At 34.9% G+C, this 23,718-nt stretch overlaps 1 protein-coding gene and 1 non-coding gene across 2 annotated transcripts; one reads left to right on the plus strand and one right to left on the minus strand.

Annotated features, from left to right (window-relative positions):
* Window positions 1-716: 716 nt before the first annotated feature.
* Window positions 717-22,463, minus strand: ZUFSP (zinc finger with UFM1 specific peptidase domain). Its single transcript, XM_012805231.2, has 10 exons — window positions 22,287-22,463; window positions 19,929-20,492; window positions 16,708-16,818; window positions 14,807-14,928; window positions 12,700-12,868; window positions 9,374-9,562; window positions 8,645-8,810; window positions 4,996-5,147; window positions 2,707-2,927; window positions 717-969 (listed from the first exon to the last, which is right to left on the minus strand). Exons 2-10 carry the CDS (start codon window positions 20,476-20,478, stop codon window positions 922-924), a joined length of 1,728 nt encoding a protein of 575 aa, XP_012660685.1. The 5' UTR covers window positions 20,479-20,492; window positions 22,287-22,463; the 3' UTR covers window positions 717-921.
* LOC111725687 lies at window positions 7,773-7,880 on the plus strand. Its single transcript, XR_002773704.1, has one exon. It is a non-coding gene; the product is annotated as a U6 spliceosomal RNA (small nuclear RNA).
* Window positions 22,464-23,718: the final 1,255 nt, after the last annotated feature.

The following is a 23,718-nucleotide window of genomic DNA, read 5'->3' on the forward strand; positions in this document are numbered from 1 at the left end:
TCCCATTGAATAGTATCATGCCAATCAGATGTACTCTCTTTGGAATCTGAATTTTGAGCAAAGATAATTTTACCATGGCTCCTAATTGGATTGTTCCTGCTATAAATTAGACCGTGTTCTGGTCTCCACAGTTGTCTTGGTTCTATCCCAGTGCTCTATTACTACCCAATGGATTATGAGCCTTCTGATAATCTTTCAGTGGATTTCTTTCTGTTTATGTTGGCCAAAGTAAGATTCTTGCTTGCAACCATACATGGTATATCCAACAAGAATTTCAAAGATTCTTTTCCAGAGGACACTTAAACACTAGACTCTCATAGTTATATGGTTTGTGCAATTATTTAATAACAGGAAATCCTTGTTTTAGAACTATGCTATTTAAATATTAAGATTATTTCTAAGCAGTGTACAAGGAATTTCATCATATAGGTTCTCTAACAGAATACAGCCAAATAGTATAACAGTAAGAGCTTGGAAGTGGAATGGCCTAGGTTCACAACTTGGGTCACAATCAATTTTGGGGGGTAAATTACTAACTCCGCAGAACTTGAGTTTCCTCATGAGGCTACTAACGATATTTGTCTCACAAAACTATTTTGAATATTAAACTAATACATGTGAAATACTAAAAGTGCCTACAAAAGTGAATTCTCAATACATACTAGCTTATGGCTATAAAACCAGTTCCTTAAATGTGGATAAGAAAAAAAAAAGCCCACAATGCAAATGAGATATTTTATTGAAATAATCACTAAACAATGAAGTATTACAGGTATGATTTAATTAACATAGGTATTTTAGAAATTAAATTATATGTTGAGTAGTTGAGAGAATTCATAGGTTTCGTAAGTTGTGTTAGGAGTTCAGTATACGAATTTGGAAAACAAAACGTAATTCCGAAGCATTGAAATGCTTAATTCTTCAAGGAATCTTCTCAGCTATAAAGACTTGAGAAGCTTGCCTCCTGGCCTTGAAAAGAATTTTAAAAAACATCAATTATAAGTTATAAGGCAATTAATTAGAATATTTAATTATCATTCTACTGTAAAAACCAAGTTTCATTTTTTTCATTCAAGATAAAAATGAAAATTCCTAAAGAAAAATTACAATCTCAAACTTAAGCAATTAGGAATAAATATTTCTAAAGCCAAGCCATAAAGAAATTAAAGAAAATTTCAGATAAAGACAAAACAGAATGAAATAGAAAAATTTGCTTTTTAATGGAATAACTATCAAAAGTAATATGCTGCTGGCTCAAAGTCAGAGAAAGATAAAAACAGAGGAGAAGAGTAGAGGGATAAATGGTTATGAGTTGAGAATCTCTGAGAAAATTATCTCCCTCAATTATGGCCTTAAAAATATCACATCAAAAAGATTTTTGATGATTGTGCTATTTTTACAATTTGAGTCCCAAGACATATTAAACCAAGATAAATCAAAACTCACTAATTAAATCAAGTTGAGAGCAAAGGATGGTACAATGGAAAACTAAGAATGTGAAGTAATAATTGCACATCAAACCGAGAAAGAGTTGAAGATGGTATTATATATATATTTGTATGTATTATGTCACTGAATTGAATTAGAAGGTATTTTCTAAAATAAATTTCTTCATCTTAATAAGTGCTTTCAAGTCTAGAACAGGGTCTAAAATTAGTAGATACTCAAAATATAATTATATCAGAAATGTCTGATGGTAATGTTAGTTGCCAGAATAAAAAAAAATTTTTTTGAAAACCAATCACTCTTGGAATAATAGTTGCATGATTATTAAAATATTAAAACTCATCTTAAGTCCAAAAATGAAAAAGAGAACATGAAATATAATTGTAAATATCTGTATTTTGGTATATTGTATATTATCAACTTTATTTTTAATAAATCATAGTTATTGCTTAGAAGAACATAGACATTTTAAAACCAGGTTATAAAAACTAACACAAAATAAAAGTAAAATCACTATTTTGTCCTTATTTAAGGTTGTAAATTTCCACCTGATGGTCTGAAGATCAATCAGTATTTCAATATTTGCTGAATTCCTATAGTATATAAAGCACTATTAAGAAGGACAGAATAGTAAAAGGCAAATAATCTTTGGTCTTTATATGATCTGAAAGAGAAACCAGCTTATGACTTTACATCTTTTGTATTAACCCGGATTGAGGTGGAATGCATTCTTCTAAGTAAAGCATCACAAGAATGGAGAAGCAAGAATCCCTTGTATTCTATTCTAAAAGGAAGGCAGTAGTTGAGCTAATACAAGGGGTCGGGAATAGGACAAAAGATAAGAGGCAACTCTAGTGAAGTTAAATTCTGGAACCGTGTATATCCAAAAGGCCCAAGTACATAAAATAGTGCCTCAGGAGTTAAAGAATCACATTTTAATAAACAATAATTATAAAATCAATGAGTTAGGTATTTTTTGGATTAAGTTAGATTTTCTTACCATAGGTGAGAATCATCTGACATTAAAAATTAAATATTATAAAATAACATTTCTGTAAGGCTCTAAGTAACTGATAGTCATTAGGTACCATTCAAATTAAAGATGCCTATTCCAGAAGTTAAAAACCATAAAATGTCTTTGCCAACTTAGGAAAAAGAATAAGGTACTAGGAGATATAGAAGTATAACACTGATTTTAACTAAACATTTTAAACTTTAAGTTCAACCCATTCAAGTGTCTCATAATATATAGATACTTACAGCTTTTTCTTCTGGAGAAAGTGCACCCTCTACTGCCACTATCTGGTACTGCTTATGTTTTAAATTTCCCATAGATTTCCGAAGTTGCTTGAGACTGCTGGCCTCTATGTCTTGCTTTAATAGTTTCTGCATTTCTCGAGAAGGACATCCAGGGTCAAATATTAGTAACCATAATGTTCGGTTTTTTCTCTCTTCAATTCCAACAACTGTTCGACTATGGCCTATCAAAAGATTTTTTAAAAGAATATGTCATATCATCTACAGCTGTAGTATCTATATAGTGTGTGAGCATATTGTATTTAGAATAAATATACATACAGTCAGCCTGTCTAATGTGTATAAGGTAGGACAATTAAGCTTGTGAACTCATCCTAGAAAAAGTGCTATATACTTCATTGCTGAGTATCACTATGGTCACCTTTAAAACACTGCCCTTGGCAAGCTATGTGCTAATGCACCTATTCCTTCCTTCAAAGTGATTTTCAAATTCTTTTTCCAGAATGGCCATCACAGCTGTCATCATATTACCCTAAATATCTTTTGAATGTCATTAAAATGTCTTCCTTTCAGTATTTCCATTATCTTCAGGTAAAGACAAAAGTCACTGGGAGCCAGATCAGGGGAGTAGGGAGGGTGTTCCAATACAGTTTTTTGTTACTGGCTAAAAATTTTCTCACAGACAGTACTGTGTGTGTTGGTACACTGTTGTGATGTAAGAGCTACCAGTAGTTGGCCAGATTTTCAGATTTCCTTTTGCTATACCAATGTTTACTTGGTCTGCTATGTTTTTCACAGTAGTCAGTGATTTTGACACATAATTCAATGAATATTTGCAATGTTCTCATCACTTCTGCTTGTTACTTGCTGCCCTGGACTCTCTCCATTAGAGATGCTTTCATTCCCCCCCCCCGAAAAATGTTTAATCCATTTGTACCCTGCCATTTTCTTCATGGCATTATGCACATAAACTTGGACAAACATGTTCCTGATTTCACTTCTATTCCTGCCAAGTTTAACTAGAAATTTAATGTCTGTTTATTGTTCTAATTGAAGCTCTGACATTCTGATAGCACACCAATACACACAACAATAATGAAGGCCTCTCTGCAAGACACTGCCACATGTTGACACAAACACAACTGTGAGTCACTGATATACCAAGTTATGAAACCTGAGTGAGTTGTTTATATGTGCTGCCAACTTAAGCACGTAGTGGCAAGTAATTGTCAGACCCATAATGCATATGTATTTTTATGTAGTTAGAATCACAGTTCACATATACCTGAGTTCTCCTAAGTCATAAGCGTTAGTTGAGTCTACTTCAGTTTTCTTTTGCTTAATTTTAGTTTTCTAAGGGCTTCATTACAAAAAATTCTGCTTCTATTTTGCCATATATTTTACTTTTCCCTTCCCAATCCCTTGATCTCTCTTATTCAAATTATCTCAAAGAAAAGGATATGAAATTTATCTATTCTAGAACAAAAACTCTCATGGTTCCAAAGGTAAGCAAAAGTAAAATTATATATACTAGAATATCAATGGGGAGGGCTTACTCTCTTACAGTTTGTATTCCTAAACACTGAAATTCCCAACATTTACTTTATTTCTGTCAGTCCAAATCATCAATTCAACAAAATATACCACGCATCTCTGTGACAGGCACCATTCCAGGTAGTAAGATACATAGCAAAAAACAAAATAAACATGCCTGCTTTCATGGAGCTTATATCTAACAGGAAGAGACACTCTATAAACAAAGTAAATAAGCAAAGTAAATGCCAGTGCTGGGAGACTGGGATAAGGAGTGGCACTTTTAAATAAGGTAATGGCAGAGAAGGCCTCATGTAAGGGACATCTGGGTGAAGACCTAAGAAGGTAAAAGAAGAACAAAAAAAGAAGGGTGAACCAGACAAAACAGCACACGAAAAAGGCCCAGGAGAGGACAGGAATATTATCCTTCATTACCCAAGTAGCTCTGAAAATCAGACAAACGTTATAACACCTCCCCATTGTCAGAATCTCAACCTTAGTCAGAATGTAATGGTTTGTTATCTTATAAATAACATCGCTATCTATGATTTATACCAGGCATCCTTAAACTACAGCCCGCAGGCCACATGCAGCCCGCCTAGGACATTTATCCAGCCTGTCGGGTGTTTTTGCTGCCACTGCCTGTCCTGCTTAGCAGCCGACTCGTCCCAGGGCCCACAGTCCGGCCCTCCAACGGTCTGAGGGACAGTGAACTGGCTCCCTGTTTAAAAAGTTTGAGGACTCCTGATTTATACTAACCTTGATGCTGAAGATAGATAGGAGGTTTAGATGTACACACTACTTTTGGACTTCCTTCCCTCTCTGGAGAATAATAGTTCAATATCCACTCAAATAAGCGAGGGTGTGTACCTGAAGGACCAGTTGACTTATGAAAATCAACAATACGGCACCTTAAAAAAAAAATCAACAAAATGGATTACAAAGAGAGTAATTTTTAAATACTGGAGTTTTCACTTACAAAAATTCTTAGTTTAGAACTAATTGTATCTAGATATTATTTCTATGAAGGAAGAAACAAAATTAAATATACATTTTTATTATTTATCTGGAAAACTATCATTTTTGTGGGAAAAGTAATTGTTTAAATAACTATAAGGTCGATGAGTTATCTAAACATTACACACCTTTTCTGTATAACATTTCCATGAATTGTAAATGAGGATCATACCTAATTTTTCAAAAGTCATCTATATGTAATCTGGGACACAGTGTTTATTCTAATACCTAATACTGATGATCAGTTAGAAGCTGACTTCTAATTTTAATTCAATAGCCATTTTCATATATCAAAAATATCCTGAATATTTTTCTTGTCAGTTGTCTCAAATTCTAATAACAAGAATACTTGCAAAGGTTATAGAAAAATATATGTGTGCCCACACCTATACATCTAACTTTCTCCTATTTAGCACCAGAACATGGTAGTATCCTACCTTCAAGTGGGAGTCACCCTTAAATAAACACTTTTTAACTAGAAGTACTGTTTATACTCCTCAATAACTATTTTTAAAAAGGTCAAGGTTTGGCACCTGTGTAGCACCGCAGGTAGGGTGCCGACCACACCTACCTGCACCGGGGCTGGTGGGTTCAAACTTGGCTTGGGACTGCTAACAACAATGACAACTGCAACAGAAAATAGCCAGGTGTCGTGGCGGGCACCTATAGTCTCAGCTACTTGGGAGGCTGAAGCAGAAGAATTGCTTAAGCCCAAGAGTTTGAGGTTGCTGTGAGCTGTGATGCCATGGCATTCTATTTATTCATAAGACTCTGTCTAAATGAATAAATAAATAGATACATAAGTCAAGTGGCTGGAAAGGGTGCGGCCCTCTCATCTGTCACACAATACATGTTCATGGGCAATCTGATTCTAAGCCACTGGTAGACAATCTGCTTCTGGGTTAGGGTTTTCTACGGAGATAACTTGCAACTTATCACTGAGAGTTTTAAGGCTCAACTGAACTTGTGGATAAATTGTTCAGAGGTTTGACTGCATGTTTAGATTTATATACAGTATTGACTAGTACCACGTATGAGACACATAGAGAGCAAAAGGAAGGGATTGTAAATAACTAGTAAAAAAATTCAGGGTCTATTAATAAAAATGATTTACTAAACTATTTAAGGTATCAAGAAAGACACTTGTTATACAGGCATTTTAGAAGGAAATTTTCCTTTCCTTAAGAATTCCTTAAGAGTACACAAAATGATATGATATACTATTTGTAAGAAAAGGCATGAACAGACTGGCAAAAATAAAAGAAAAAAGCAGAAATAAATTTTGAGGGCATTAAAATAGTTTAAGAAAGTTATTGTACACACAGTATTATTAGCTTTTCTATTTAAAATGTAAAAAATATTTTTACTTCTGTATCTAATAATCAATTAATATTGTAAAACTGCTATGGAAGACTGCTTACATTACTTAGAAACAAATACATATAAAAGGAAACATAAAACCATAAAGCTTAAGGTAAACTCTGCATTAAAGATGATCACAAGCATCTGTCTCTGTTTCTAAAACAGTCAGCTGCCACCTAAGACTTAATAAATGAAGTCTGCTATTCCACAAGTTCCATGCACTCCACTCCTATAGCACTTCTAATCAGCTTTTTGTACCTCAATCCGCACTCTCTGATTGGACAACTAAGGATTTCTCAAAGTTAGAAGAAAGCCTGCAAAGTGAAAAAGACTAAAACAAATGGCCATAAAAATAAATCAATAGGGAGCGAATGGGGACGAGGAAAAAAATGTTAGAAAAAAATTTGTAACCATAAAAGAATATGATACTATGAAACTATCCCTTCAAATTAAAAGCATAATTGCTAAAATAAAAATTTCAATGAAGTAGTTGAGAGACAAAGTTAAGTAAATCGAGAAAGTAAAACTAAAAACAAAGATATGAAGTAAGAGACATGATAAACTTAGAAGGTCAAAGAAGTTTGGTGGCCAACAAACAGAAGTTCCAGAAAGAAAAATTAAAAAAAAAAAAAAATAGGAGGGATCATAATTATCAAATACAAACGTTAACTTCTGAACTCTTCCTACTTGCCTGCCATAGTTCTAAGCACTTTATTATCTCATTTAATTGTTACTACAATTAATTCTATAAAGTACTTTTTACTAATATCTTCTTTTATTAATGAAGGAAGTAGGACACACTCAAGTTAAGTCATTCAGCTAGTTAAGTAGGCAAGCTAGTACCAAGTTTGGGCAGTTTGACTCCAAAGTCCAAGGTCTTAACTATTCTACTAACTGAGATCTTAGAATTCACAATCCCAGACTCAAAGGGAAAATAACTGCCCACCAAGGAATCAAACCCCACATTCAAGGTGAAATTTCGTATCAGGGCCAAGAGAAGATAATGAAAAACTTCCAGAGAAAATAGATAGGTTGAAAAAAAAAAAAATGAGAATTTGATAGCATCTTAGTTTCTCAACAGTAATACTGATTCCTAGAAGTCAATAGAATAGAAAGTTAATTTGATCTGAAAATGATTATAGAAATAAAGCCACCCAGTGCTTGCTTCAGCAGCACATATACTAAAACTGGAACGATACAGAGAAGATTTGCATGGCCCCTGCGCAAGGATGACACACAAAGTCAAAGTCATGAAGCGTTCCATATTAAAAGAAAGAAAGAAAGAAAAGAAATAAAGCCACCCACACTATCATTTAAGTAATAAAGATTAGGTACCCTGTCTCAGGAAGCTAAGTAAGTGCTCAAGCAAAAAAGAAGCAATACAGGAAAGAGAAAAACAGGAAACCCGAAAAATCCAGGCCCCATTACAAGAAAACAGTGAAGAAATGCTACATGGTAATAGCTGTGGAAGGGAACCAGCAGGCAACCCACCCAGACTGGCTCAATGAGAACAGAAGGCTCCGGGAAGGAGGGGTCTGGAAATAAAGACCTCAAAGCACATAAATGAGTGTCTAGATGAGATCATGATGCAGTCAAACAGTAAAAGGGGAAAGGCAAGGCAATTATTAACAAAAAAAAATTTTAAACTTGTTAGAAAAGGAAATAAAATTAGCAATTGGCAGTATTTACAAAATTGTAATGATGTAAACATCTGATTTTAATAACAATTGAGATTTAAACATATTGGAATTGAGGTAAGCAGGTAGAAGATTTAAAAAATATATAATAGGCACCATGTAAAACTGATGAAACAGGAAAAAACTATAAAATTGTATTATTTAAAAAGAAGGGAAGTGACAGCTGCCCGTGAGAAACAGGACCTGCAAGTAGAGAGGAGCAAAGATAGGAAATAAGTTCTTGGTTTTCATTATAAGCATTTCAAGGCCATTTAATTTTATTCATATTTCTTCAATAAAAAAAAAGCTCCCAGATATGGTTATAATATTTATTTGGGTTTTTAGGTACATACTTTATCCTTAGAGAGGTCAGGAGGGTATATACTTCACATGCTCCAATCCAGGCCTTTGTTCCCTGTAACCTGCTGTTAAGTTGAGAGGCCCCCTGAGGATCAAAACCTTCCTTCCATGCATCTTCAATCATAGACTGAATTTTTGGAATGCAAGGAATGGACATACCTAAAATTATACAAAGAAAGATATTATATTATAGGTGCTCAGGTATCAAACAATATCATTTATCAGTATATCACGAACTGTACAGGAAACTACAGCAGTTTTTAAGACAATTATGCCTAGCTCAGCACCCGTATCACAGTGGTTACGGCATCAGCCATATACACCAAGGCTGGCAGGTTTGAATTCAGCCTGGGCCAGCTAAACAACAATAACTGCAACAAAAAATAGCCAGGTGTTGTGGCAGGCGCCACAACAGTAGTCCAGCTACTTGGGAAACTGAGGCAAGAGAATTGCTTAAGCCCCAGAGTTTGAGGTTGCTGTGAGCTGTGACGCCACAGCACTCTGCCAAAAGCAACATAGTGAGACTCTGTCTCAAGAAAAAAAAACCCAAAAAACAATTATTCCTTACATCTTCTATTATATCATCTTCTCTTCTCCCAACCCTAATTCTTATTTCTTATGTAAATATCCACTAACTTTGTTAAAGGTATTAATTGTCCCTGCTATAACTAATACATTCCATATCAAACCCATTTTATCATATGACAAGTTCAGAGTCATACCTTTCAAGCAATCATCATAAGCATCATTTTGTAATAATGATGAAAGCAGCATCTGGAAATTTCTGTAACCGCAACCCCAACCTTTGTCACCCAAGGATGAATGAAAATGATCCACCACTGCAGAAAGCCACACATGCCTCACATCTGTGGAAACATTCTGATAATACCTATGAAGTGCTTCAATAATTCCTAAAGCAGAAAAAGAGATAAGAGTTGGAAGGTTTTGTTAATCACCTCTGTATGGCTATCTCATATATTTTTAAAATCAATCTCTCCCTTAAGTTACACATCTAAATCCTGTCAATTCCATCTTCTTTACCTTCTTACTGCTACAACCTTAGTTCGAGTTCTTGGCTTGTTACTATAATCCAATTTTCCTAACAGTAGCATTTTACCTGTTAAACTGAACTGAAATTATTCTCATCCTTCATTTCTGCATCTGCAGGACCCCACACATAAAGTAAAACTGTTGAAAGAATTTCCTTCTTATTACTCCATTTTATTAAACATACTGCTAGAGATGAATTTGCTCTTAATCAACAAACATCAATGGCTTCCTATAATCTATAGAGTAGCTTTAATCTATGGTACATGAACTTCCACCATAAGATATCCTCAAAACTTATCTTTCATTTAATGCCATTCTTCTTGCCATAATTTTGGCCGTGGCTTAACTAAACATATTAAAGCCTTGTCTTTCAAGATTCCTGGGACATACAATTTTCAGGCAGGGACAGTGGTGGCAGAAGCATAGCAGCATCATGGACAGTGCAGATAGGGACAGAAGGCAGTGTAAGGCAGATTATTGCTGGATAAGCCCTAGCACTCCTGAGCTTATGCCCGAGCAGTCTGCATGTGCCAAGATCCCTACTTCCAAATCCCTAGACCCTGAAGGAAGCCCACTTTCATAGCAGCCCCTTAACATGATGGGCTGGCAGTATCTTGCCTTCTGTGAAAGGACAGCACTGAGAGGACTGGATATTTCAACTTGTGACTTTTTTTTTTAAATGTTGCACACACACACACAGACACACACACAAGCCCTGTTAGCTATATTTGAAATAACAGGTTAACAGGCAACAGTTTACTGGTGGTTCTGCTGCACTATTGCAATTTCAATTGCTCTGAAGCAATTTTTATAGGATTCTTTAAAGGAGGGAGTCAACTTCATGGCAAGGCAGTGGTATGAGGAGATTGCATGGGTGTGTTGAATCTATAATATGTCTGGCTCAGAATAATTTCCAAATCTGTCAATTAGAAATTCTTTTTTATGTAAAATGGCCTTTTAAAAATTCAGGATCTTCATTGTTTTAATTCACTAAACTAGTAAAGCCTATCTAGTTTACATGATAAAAAGGTTTTTCTCCTCCAAAGTAAAGAAATCTTAATTCAGTCTTATACTGAAATTAACTGCCATACTATGTCTTAGTATGTAGACACTCTATTGGAAGTATTCCCCTTTGAGCTGGGCGCCAATAGCACAGTGGTTAGAGTGCCAGCCACATACACTAAGTTGGTGGGTTTGAACCTGGCCCTAAAACAATAACAAATGCAACAAAAAATAGCTGGGCATTGTGGTGGGCACCTGTAGTCCCAGCATCATCCCAGCTACTTGGGAAGCTGAAGCAAGAGAATCGCTTAAGCCCAAGAGTTGGAGGTTGCTGTAAGCTGTGATGCCACTGCACTCTACCAAGGGCAACATAGAGAGACTCCGTCTCAAAAAAAAAAAAAAAAAAAAGAGCATTATAAATTAAAAAAAAAAAAGTATTCTCCTTTAACAGAACAATCAGATCCACTTTAGACAGTGTAAGAGAAGCACTGTCCTAATAATGGTCTCTGCTCTTTGTTTTATATTTGTATTTCCAGAGTGAATATCTTTTAGACTCCTGTATACTTAGATCACTTCTGTATTGATATTCCTTCAGTGTCTGCATCTACAACTTTAGTAGGAAATACTGCATAGGTCTGAAAGAAATACGTAATGATTTTTTGTCTTAAAATCTTGTGGTGTCTATAATTAAGGAATTGATGAATGCTGATAAAGTTTAAGTTACCTGAACTGATGTCTAAAGCAACAAGTACTGTGAAATTATTGGACAAGGATCAAGTTTATGCTTAAAGCAAACCCTGACAGTAATTAGGAGGCAACATTCTATCATCAGAAATGGAAAGATGGGTGTGGCTTTGAAATAAATGAGCACAGGCTTTAGAAGAAATAACGCAGCAGTATTTACTTAAAGAGATAGATCTGTTCCCATTTTACTGAGTCTAGTCAGGTTTGAATAATGTAAGTACCACAGGACATAAGAAAAGGTTCGCTTTTCTCTGCTGCACCTGTTTTAATGAAAGGATTTGTTAGGTAACAGTTTAATTCAGTCCAAAGGTTGCAGGCCACAAGTTTCCTTAAGACCATAGGTTTCCCATCCAACCACTGGAGGCTATAAGCATTTGAAATATGGTTTTTCTAACTGAGATGTGCTGCAAAGTAAAAATACAAAATACATTTTGAAGAATGTATAAAGAATGTAAATTATCTCATTAATGAGTATCTCAATATCTCAATATTAATAGTTTTTAATATTAGTCACATGTTAAAATAATAACATGAATATACATTGGGTTTAAACTATTAAAATTAATTTTATCTGTTCCTTTTTACTCTTTTTAATGTGGATTCAGGATATTTAAAATTATACATTTGGAGCTGGGCGTGGTGGCTCACATCTGTAATCCTAGCACTTAGGAGGCTGAGACGGGTAGATTGCCTAAGCTCACAGATTCAAGACCAGCCTGAGCAAGAGTGAGACCCTCCTCTCAAAAAATCAGCTGGGCGTTGTGGCAGGGGCGTATAGTCCCAGCTACTTGGGAGGCTGAAGCAAGAGAATCACATCACTTAAGCCCAGGAGTTTGAGGTTGCTGTGAGCAATGATGCCATGGCACTCTAATGAGGGTGACAAAGTGAGACTCTGTCTCAAAAAATATATATAAATAAATAAATAAATTATATATTTGGCTCACATTATATCTCTACTAGACAACAGTGGTCTGCAACATCGTAAGTACCCAACAAAAAGTTTTTGAACAGGTTCATTTTTAAATGTTAAGTAAATTAACACAATATAAAAATAAATTATCTTTAAGTGATTTATTTTAAAAATAGAAGTTCAAAAGTTTCAAAACAACACATTTTAAAAGATATTTGAACAGTCTTATGCAAAACTACATGAATCATGGATCATGAAAATTAAACAAAATTCAAATGACTTTATTATTATATCAGAGATATATGCAAATGAAAACTATGATCTTGGTGCTTAAGTACTCACCAGAAGTTTTTGTTTTTCCATCATCAATACCAATTGCTAATGATTCCATCATATCAGCTTTTCTTCTATGAAATTCAGATGGATGCATTCTTCCTCTATTCACTTCTATCTCCATATTTCGTAGTTGCTGTTGTTTGTAGCCTCCAGAATTATCTAAACCATATTGTCTCTATTGAACATTAAGAAAAAAACTACTTAATTTTTATGTCCCTGCACCTTGATGAGAATGCAAACTTAACTCTACTTTTATTTATTTCAAAATATATGTTGAAACATTTTGGCTTATAGATTTTATATGAGTCAACTTAAAAATGTTTATGAAAACTAAATCACATCCATACAAATCCCTGACTTACATTAATAATTACATCTTCTATAAACAAACTCTGTCGCAAGAGATCTATTTTCCTTGTAGTAAGCAAAGTAAAGGATTTCTGTCTTTCTACTACAGGTACAGTGAAAGGCAGAAGAGTGCTAATTTTTTTTCAGGAAACTCGTCAGTATTTGTTATTTGGTTCCCAGGCTAACCCACAAAGTATACTTATTCCATAATTCATTCATTCAACCGTGCCACCCAGTAAAGGAACTATGTTTCTTCACACTTGACTGAGAATCTCAAATTGTATGTATAGAATTTTCTCCACCTAAATCAGCAGTTTTCAACCTGTGGTTGTGACCCCTTTGTAATAATGAAAATACATCGCGGCATTATGAGAACCACTGATCTAAATAAATACCTTGCAAAGATAAAAAACTTCCTTAAATACTAGAAACCTTGTGCACTAATAATGTTCAAAATTACGTAAGGCATAAAGACTTAGAAGTAGGCCATTTTCTTTCCTCCTCTGAATTCTGGTGGGAAAATACTTTGCAAGTAAAGAATCATCAATGAAAAAAAAAATCCTAAATTAGATCTTCTAAAGCACATTGCAAAGAACATAGACATCTGAGATGTCTGAGAGAAAAGGAAATAGGTCAAATAAGTCTGGGAAAATTATGATACGTACAATTTACATTAGGATATTAAAGCTGTTGAGAAGTCCTGAAGTACACAAACCTGTTTAACTGAACACTTTCAAAACTACTCAATCATAAACCCTTCTTACTTATACACTATACTATTAACACACAGAAAAAGAACATTTAAAAACTCTATGAACAATATTCCTAGAGAAAACACTATTCTGTAGAAGACACTACAGTCCACAAATTAGGATTGAAAAGGGGAAAAATGGATGCTAAAAATGTAAATGCATTAAAAAAATAACAGATGCTGCCACATTAGTTCAACAGATACTGCTACACACTTAAGATAAATGAAGTCTCAAATATCATCAAATGCTCCTTTCTAAATCCCTGAAAATACAATCAGTAAAAGAATTTAAGACTCAGGAGACATTAATTCTAAGTATAAATCTTATTTCCAAGTACCTACATAAACATTTAAATTCTGAGTCTTGATTTTGTAATTCACCCCATCAACTTACATAGGTTTGAAGCCAAGCTTTACCACTTAATAGCTGCCTGACCCTTAGCAAGTTACTTAAACATTCTTTGCCTCCATTTCTTCATCTGAAAAAAAAAGAAGGGGTGGGGGGCTAAAATAATTTCTTTATGGATTTGTTATAAAAATGTTAATATACTATATGTGATTACCCCCGTACCTGATCAGAATCTTATAAATGGTAGTTGTTATGAACTATATAATATACACAATAAATTTAATAATAAGAACAAAAATAATACACTGGAGTTTTAAAAGCATATTTGAAAAATAAGAACTCTAGGCTGAGCTCAGTGGCTCACTCCTATATTCCCAGCACTTTGGGAGGCTGAGGTAGGCAGATCACCTGAGCACATGAGTTAGAGACCAGGCCGACCTAGAAGAGACCCCATCTCTAAAAATAGCCGGGTGTTGTGGCAGGCGCCTGTAGTCCCAGCTACTAGGGAGGCTGAGGCAAGAGAATCACTTGAGCTCAAGAATTTGAGGTTGCTGTAAGCTGTAACACTGGCATGGCACTCTACTCGAGGCAACAAAGTGAGACTCTGTCTCAAAAAGAAAAATAACTACCAAATTAAAATATCATAACTGTTATTAATTCTGTACCTGTAGCTTCTGAAATTCTTCTCTTTCTTGTCTTGATTCTTCAGATTTCCTCTTTCTGTCTTCTTCTTGTTGAAGCTGATGAGCCAATTCTAGATCACTAGAACACTGGACTCTATCCATGCCTGTTAAATATTTTTAATGTTCAGAGTGAAATAACTGTTGCAATCAAAGTTTATTCATTAGTTAACACATATTTTAAAAAGAGTAAATACTATTATTTGCCATTTATTCATGGCCCTAATTTCACAGACTCACCAAGTACAAACCTAGCAAAACTCAGAACTGCTATAAGAAATAACCTCCATTTAAATGAAAACTAATGTTCACTGAGGGTTTAAGCTATGACATTTCCATTAATTATCTCATTTGATCTTCCTGACAAACTTATGAAGTAGGTATTGTTATTTGCTGAGGAAACCAGAATTTAAAGAGGTTAAGTAACACCTCACATTGATGCTCCTTAACACAACTAAGGCAGATTGATATTTCAAATAAATACTAGGGGAGAAAAAGGAAATAATAGAGAGCATAAAAATATCCATTTATACCTAAAGGGCAGGTGTTAGATAATTTAATAATTATAGTTTGGCCCCAAACAAATGGTATAACTTCAAAATCTTACCCTGCTTCCTTTCTACCCTATGTTCCCCAGAGCCATTAATCAGTGGCTCCTGGCCATTACCTGTCTCCTTAACCCCATAACAAGATGGTTAAGTTATGCTACTGAATACTCTTTCTTTCCTTTCAAGCCTCTCAGCAACGGCTACATCTTCCTATTTGGTCCCCATCCCTCCCATTCTTGGGGATGTACAATTCACAAACGCTTTTAGTATATCCTATCTACAGGATTTACTCAGACCCTATCTTTCTCTAATTATCCAGGATAGGCTTATATGATAATATACGTTCCCATACGAAGCCCATTATAGAGTAAGAATTATCAGATATTCAGCTTCAAAAGGGTTATCCTTCCATAGCACTCCCATGTAATCCTGTCCAAAGAAAGAAAACTCATCAGCTGGAGTAGTTGGTAGAAAACTACCAGAACAGAGAACTATTCTAATCTCTGGGTTAGGCTGAGTGAGCAGGTAATGTTGTCCATGAAGAGCATTAATATTGGTACTAAGATCATTGATACTGGACACTAAAGACCCTTGAATTAAAAGAAGCTTTCTATGTCCCTTAAGAAACTACAATTGGGGAGAACACAATTGTTTTCTCTCAGAGTCTACCTTACATTTTCATTCAGTGAGTTTGTAAAACTCATATAGGATCTTTCTACTTTTAAGGTATCATAATGATTAATAAATGCCATTATTAAAAAGATAAGGGACAGAGGAAACCTATAAAAGAGTCATTCTAAAACTAATAAGTAATTTTGGAAGTTAGGACAAGCAACTAAAACTGCACTGAAAGACATTTTGGTTATATAGTTCATATTCATTTTTAAAATTACATGTGCCATGCAGCAGTTTAAAGATCAACAATTTTTGCTGACCAAATGCTAAATTTGATCACTTCTAGCTGCTGAATGGCCTCAATTTGTAAACATAACACTTTTTAAATTGCATAATATTTAAAATCAATGTTTGTACCTTCTAAATATTGGTGCTCCAGTGCAAAACCCAGGATGCACATCCCTGGTTTGGATGGCAGTCAAATAATTTATCCCTTACAACTTCTTTGTGAAAACAATTTCTAAAGAAAAAGTTGCAACTAGATAAGGAACGGAATTATTTTTAAATAGTATGATTTTTTCCCTATATCAATCTAAATATTTATGTCTATAAAAATTGTAAAATTATTATTTATAAAAAAATTTATGTCTATATTCTAAGATTTGTGTCTTAGGAAGTAGAAATTAAATCACGATATTTTTATCTTGAAGCACACAAACATACCTTGTCTAAAGCTGCTTTCTTCTAAGTGCAAGTCGACATGTTCCTGGAGAATATGGTAATTTGTACACATGAGCCCACACATAGGGCAGTCATAGAACGGTTGATCACAGTCTGTATTAGAGACATAATAAAGTTTGTTTTATTTTTTAAACTTCTAGATTTTTTACACCATGTCAAAGATTGCCTATCACCTATGAACCTATTCCTCTATCTCACTTCTATTAAATTCACCTTTCTAAAGTCTTTGCTTTAATTAAAACCTCCTATATAGAACGTATAGACTTTATTTGTTTATTTATTTTTTGGTCATTCATAGCCTCCCTCATGTTTTTATTTACTTTCCAGCCTGCGATTTCATGCATCCTCTAAGGATAATCATTCCTTTGAACTATCTATATAAACTCACCTATTTCATTTGTTGCAACTCAAAGTTGGTTAAATCTAGCTACCACTTCTATACCTCTAATGACAACCAGTTCTTCTGTAGTGCTAGATATGACACCAATTTACTGAGAACTTATGGGAAATAGTGTGTCAGTGGAACAGTGTCTGGCATTTCTCATCAATGGGAATCCTTGCAGCAGCTCATAAAATTTTCATTATTAGCAGATAAAAAAATCATACTTAGAACACTCAGTAATCAATGAACGCTATTACTAAGAATTGACCAAGACTAGATAGATACTTTAGCTATATAAAAAATTGATAATACTCCTATAAACCTGCAAAAATTAATTAGGTAATAGGAAATAAAAATAGAATTTACAAAAGCAATACAAACTATAGACTATACAGGAATAAAGCTAACACAAATGTACAATGAAAAAAACATAAAATTTTATTGAGGGATAAAAAAGATGAATTAATGTGGAAATGTACTTTGATCTAATTTCAAACTAAATTACAACAGAATTTTCATGAAACTTGAAAACATGGTTCTAAAATACCAAATAATAATGTCTAAGTTGATAATGAAAATCAAGAATGAAAATGATAATGAAAATGAAGAGGGAAGTACTGTTGGATCTGACGTTGCTGACTTGTTACAAAACTACTGTTATTATAATACAGGGGTAATAAGAAAGCAATAGCTAAGTAGAAAAATAAAGTGCATCTAAAAGACTTACCCATATAGATAAGAAAACTTAATGAAAGATAGATAAAGTACTATGAATCAGTGCAAACCTGGTTTCTGGACAGGAGAAAACTAGAAATTAGTTTTTCAGTTCACACAATACACACAGACTCAAACATACACAAGCCAGATGGGGTTTAAAAATGTGAAAAAATATATGAAACATTAAACTTTTTAGAACATGAGAGTATTTTTCTGATCTCAGGGTAAAGAATACTTTTTTAGACAATTCATAGAAAGGAAATATAAACAAAAAAATTTAAATCCTGCACAAAATTAAAGGATAATCAATAGCCTGTGAAATACAGCTTATGTTAAGAATTTGCATTGAGAAGATATTTAAAAACCAACTGAGGAAGACAATCAACTCACAATATTTAACACATAAATACAGTTGGCAGATGCATATAACTTAATAGAAATATATAAAAAATTTTAAATGCTACTTTACAACAGAGGAAATTAAAATAACTGTAAAAAAGATATTAATTTCATTAACAATCAGGAAAATGCATTTAAAAAGGAATCCAGACATTGACTTTGTATCTGCAGTCCCCAAACCCCAGGCTATGGCCCCTTAGGAACCAGGTCCACAGCAGGAATTAAGAGGCTGGCAACTGAGCAAAGCTTCATCCATAATTACAGCTGCCCCATTGCTTGCATCAGAACCTGAGCTCCACCTCCTGTCAGACCAGTGGCAGCATTATGTTCTTCTAGAAGCAGAAACCTTACTGTAAACTGCACACGTGAGGGATCTAGCTCAGGGCTCCCGCTAATTCTGATTATGGCGACTTATATAATCATTTCATTATACAGCAGAACCTCTCTAAGCTGACCACCCAACAGTATAATGAACTGATCAACATACTGAGGTGGTCAACCTAATGAACTAGGCCTATTGTACTGGGATGTACATGTTGTACATGTCTGGTCTATGAAAATTAGGTCAACTTAAAGAAGTGGTCAGTGTAGGGAGGTGGTCAACAATGGAAATTCTACTATTACAGTGTAATCATAATAGAAATAAAGTGCACAATAAATGTAATATGTCTGAATCATCCTGAAACCATTCTCCCTTCCCCCCATCAGTGGAAAAATTGTCTTCCATGAAATCAGTCCTTGCTGCCAAAAATATTGGGGATCAGTACTTAAGACCTTTTACAAAAATTAATTCAAATGGATCACAGTTCTAAAAATGCAAAACGATAAAATCTTTAGAGGTTGGTGATTAAGTTTTTAGAGCCATGAAAGAAAAATTAAACTGCATTTCATTGCAATTAAAAACTACGAAAGTCACTATTAAGACAGTGAAAAGACGAGCTACAGACTGAGAGAAAATACTTGCAAAATATTCATCTAATAAAGAACTTGCAAACAAAATGTATAAAGATTCTCAAGGCTCAACAATAAGGAAAAAAATGAGATCCTAAATGTGTATACAACAACAGAGCTGCAAAATACAAGCCTCAAAAGCAAACCTGACAGAACTGAAAGGAAAAACAGATAAATTTGTAGTTATAATCAGGGATTTTAACAACCTTTTTCTTAAAAATTGGTAGAACTACTATTCAGCACTAGATAGGAAATCAGCAAGGATATAAATAATCTGAACACAAATAGGAACTAATTGACACATATAGACCAGTCCACCCAATAAAGTACATTTTTCATTTAAGTGCCCACAAAACATAGACCCTATCTTTAACCATAAAATAAATCTCAACAAATTTAAAAGAATACATAGTGTGTTCTCAAATCATAATGGAGTCAAACTAGAACTCAATACAGAGCTTAGGACAGTCTAGATGCCACTGAGCTTGTAGAAATAAAAAGAATAACCCCTTGAAATGGGACAGGTTTCAAAATTACTGATGATATAGCTGAAACATCCTACATATGCATCAAAATTCTTTCCCATAATAGTATTTTTATATTTTAATAATGGCAAATGAACAATGTTATAAACATAAATGGATTAAAAAACATACTTGTAGTAATCTGAGTTACAAACTAACTTTCAGGACACCAGATATTAAACTGAGATTACTTTTACTTATAATAATTTATAACAAAATAAACACCTTACCTTCTAAAGGATTGTCTAAAAGATTGGCATGTTTTGTTTTCACATGAGTTTCCATGTCTTGACTACATTCCTCTGTATTTCCACAGAACGGACATTCAGGAGGACTGTATACTGTTTCATAAATTGATCCCTTTCTTTCAGACTGTTTTTCCTTACTTTTCAGGAATTTTCTAGATTCAGGTAAGTTCTCTGCATAAAAGGCTTCAGGTTTTAAAGTACTATCCTTAGGCAGGGTTTGAGCTGAATTTTTCAAATTAGATGCACAAGCGGAATGAATACTTGAATTCAAGTCTGTTCTACACTGTAAGGTGGTGTCCTTTTTGTTCTCTGAAGTTCCATATTGCACTGTATTGATCCTCTCAAAATTTCTTTTGAGGGTATTCTGCTCAAAATGAGCAGTTTCAATATGAAAACACATTTCATCATAATTCACTCCTGGAAACTTGCAAAATGGACACACAACTTCATTTTCCATGTGAACAATTAGTAAGTGAGTCTTCATGTCGGATTCTGAGGTTACTGTTTCACCACAAATATCACAGGAAAGCATGGTATGCCAGGTAGCTAGAAAGGAACACAACATTAGGTTTCAGAGAGTTGAAGAAAAACCAATTTCACAAAATAATTTCAGATAATTATTTTAATATTTAATGTTAGGTTATTTTAATGAAGCAATTTCCAGTGTACTTTCTGTTCCTCAAATACAGAAACTTATTCATAAATTTCAACCACAATTTCAGGCTTATGGTTTCCAACAAAATTAATAATAACAAAAAGCAATAATTTAAAAAATAACGCGGTGCTCATAGCACAGTGGTTATGGCACCAGCCACATACACCAAGGGTGGAGGGCTCGAACCAAACCGGGCCAGCTAAACAACTGCAAAAAAAAAAAAAAAAGCCAGGCGTTGTGGCGGGTGCTTGTAGTCCTGGCTACTTGGGAAGCTGAGGCAAGAGAATCACTTAAGCCCAAGAGTCGGAGGTTGCTATGAGCTGTGATGCCACCACACCCTACCGAGGGCGACACAATGAGACTCTGTCTGAAAAACAAACAAAAAAAAATTTCAAAAAGTGTGCCTAGTCCAAGGTGGAGAAAAAGTAACATTTAGAAAAATTGCCCAGGCAACATATGTCAGGTAAAAGAAAACCAATCTATCAACTGATGCATCTAAGTACAGGACACTAAAGTTGATTAAAATGCTGAGCGTAAATAAACACATCTTAATAAAAGGAGTTTAAAACACTTTAACAGCTCTATACATGTATCTGTAACTAATTTAAGTATTACTTTTAGAATAACAGACTAGGTGACAGGGCTGATACCAGGAGCAGGGGCTTGAAGATTGAATACAGGTGTTAAACCTCAAGCAAAGGCTAACTAGAGGGGCTGATAACCGCCGACAGGAGCCAGTTTCAACTGGCTTGTCAGCTCTGACACCTCACATGAACTCTGGCTAATTACAATGTAGTTTTAAAAATTTCCACCCTTGAAATCATGACAGTTCCCAGACCAACAAATAAAGTATGAAAATGGGAGGGAATCTAATTCTATAATACACTACCCAAGTCCTTAGTGAAAGCCAATCCCTCGGTCTTCAATATGCCTCCCCTCAATTATTGCAACTACAGCAAATCTAAAACGACTTCCTCCCAGGACAGCTGCTCTTTCCTGCCTGCTCCTCCCCCCCCCCCCAGGGTATACTTTAGCTTTCAATAAAAAGCTAACGCTTGCTTAGCTTACGGGGTACCTTCTGAAATTCTTTTCTCCCCAAAACCTCCACTTGGAGGCAGATAATACTATCATTATTCTACACATAAGGAAATCCTGGTTCAGGTAGGTCACAAAAAACCTGGTTCAGGTAGCCAGGTTTCTGGGTAGAAAAGAGCAAAAACCAAAATGGTAACCCAGGCATGCTCCACGGCCTGTACTCTTCACCTCCAAGTAAAAAGCAGAGGAGGCATAGTAGAAAAAAAGCACTTATTCCAGAGTTGAGAGAACTGGGCATAATCTCAGGTTTCCTCATTTTTGATACATCTCATCTCTTTGAGGCTCAAACCATAAAATGTTATACTAGTTCAGTAGTCACTTTTGAAGTTACGAACTAACAAAGTACTGACTACCGATATAAAGGTAATGCTAAGAAATAATTTTTTTAAGCAATCACTGCCACCGTCTTCCTACTACATACCATCGTTCATCTAAGACTACTTAAAAACAAACAGGTAAAGAAAAGGATCGCAATGCCGCAAAGCTGAGTCTGCGACAACGGCCGGATCCAGAACACAAAGCCATCCCGGACACTAACAAGGACACAGCTTTGCTCAGGGGGAAGGAGGGATGCGACTGTCAGTTCTCACCAGCCCAAGAGGAGACGGCTGCCACACTGAGCTCCGCTCAGTTTCCTTTCCCGGCCTCCCCAGAAAAGGAGTGCGTGTGCGGCGTCCAGTACTTCTCCCAGCCTGAAAGCCTGAGGCCAGGCCTTCCTAATACCAGAGTCCGTTAACTGAGAAAAGAACTGGAGACTCCAGGGCACTGTACGCCTCAGTTTCGCATTCAAACAAAAGCACTTCCTCAGTCCCGGAAGGGAAGAAATCCCAGCATTCTCCGCTCTGCGCCGGTCTCGGTTGTAGTGCATTCTGGGAAACGTAGTCGTTTTTACGTCCCACTTATTCCCGCTTTTTTCTCCTCCCATGAGGGTTCCAACTCCTGATTTGCTTGGAGAGACAACTAGGCTCTGAGATCATTAAGACTCAATCTGATTCAGTTAATAGGGTAGGTCATAGGGCAAGCACCTGTCTACTCTGAGGGCCTCCTGAGTAGCACTATCTATTATAGTTATCAATAAAGAGTTCATACTATTACTAGGTATCAAACTCCAAACTATACTCTGGAGATGGAGGATAAGAGCATGCAATTACAAGATCATAAATATTTTTGTCGTGCACCCTGTATTTAATTCAACAAACATTTAAAGAATTCTGTTTGGAACAGGAGCTGCAGCAGCAGTGCACAAAAATCCATGACATTTGAAGTTTATAGTGTGATGAACAGAGAAAATAAAAAGTAAGTGAACTGATTGTGGTAAGTGCTATGAAGAAAATAAAACTGGACTATAGAGATACTAAGGTTAGAAAAGTTCTCTGAGGAAGTGAGAGTGCTGATGAATGACCCTTGTCTCAGTAGGAAAAAGAGCATTTCACATAAAGAAAATATCAAGAACAAAGCTCAAAGCTGGAGCAAAAAGGACCAGAGCATAATGTGGTAGAGGTCCAAATCGTGTATGACCTTGTAGAAAGCTATTAGGATATTTAAATAGGAGGATGACATGATCTGATGATAAGCCATATATTTTAAGAATTATTGTGGAGGTTTGTGGTTTAACATGGCACATTGAATATGTACATTCATATTATCCTGCTTCTCAAAATCTAACAAAATGATAGTAGGGGATAAATAATAATAAATATCTGAAGAGATTTTTACAAAACTTTGAAAGCTAAATAATGGATAAATGAGTAATAATTAACTTAGTTAAGAACATAAGTCAACAAAAGCAAATCAATTCATACCTCCCCCAAACCTAGAGGTGTTCAGAAATGAAAAAACATGTAGTTCTGAAAAGATGTTGAAATCTGAGTCTAAAAATGGGAACATTTTTCTGAAAGTCTGAATTTTTCTGAAAGCACTTAGAACCCCACCTCCAGATTTCCTCCATCAACATTGTAATAGTTAATTTTAGGTATTAACTTGACTGGATTGAGGGATGCCTAGATGGCTGGTGCAGCTTTG

The sequence above is a fragment of the Otolemur garnettii genome, unplaced genomic scaffold, assembly GCF_000181295.1.
Source record: "Otolemur garnettii isolate 467f Iridium unplaced genomic scaffold, OtoGar3 scaffold00002, whole genome shotgun sequence".
NCBI classification, from domain to species: Eukaryota; Metazoa; Chordata; class Mammalia; order Primates; family Galagidae; genus Otolemur; species Otolemur garnettii.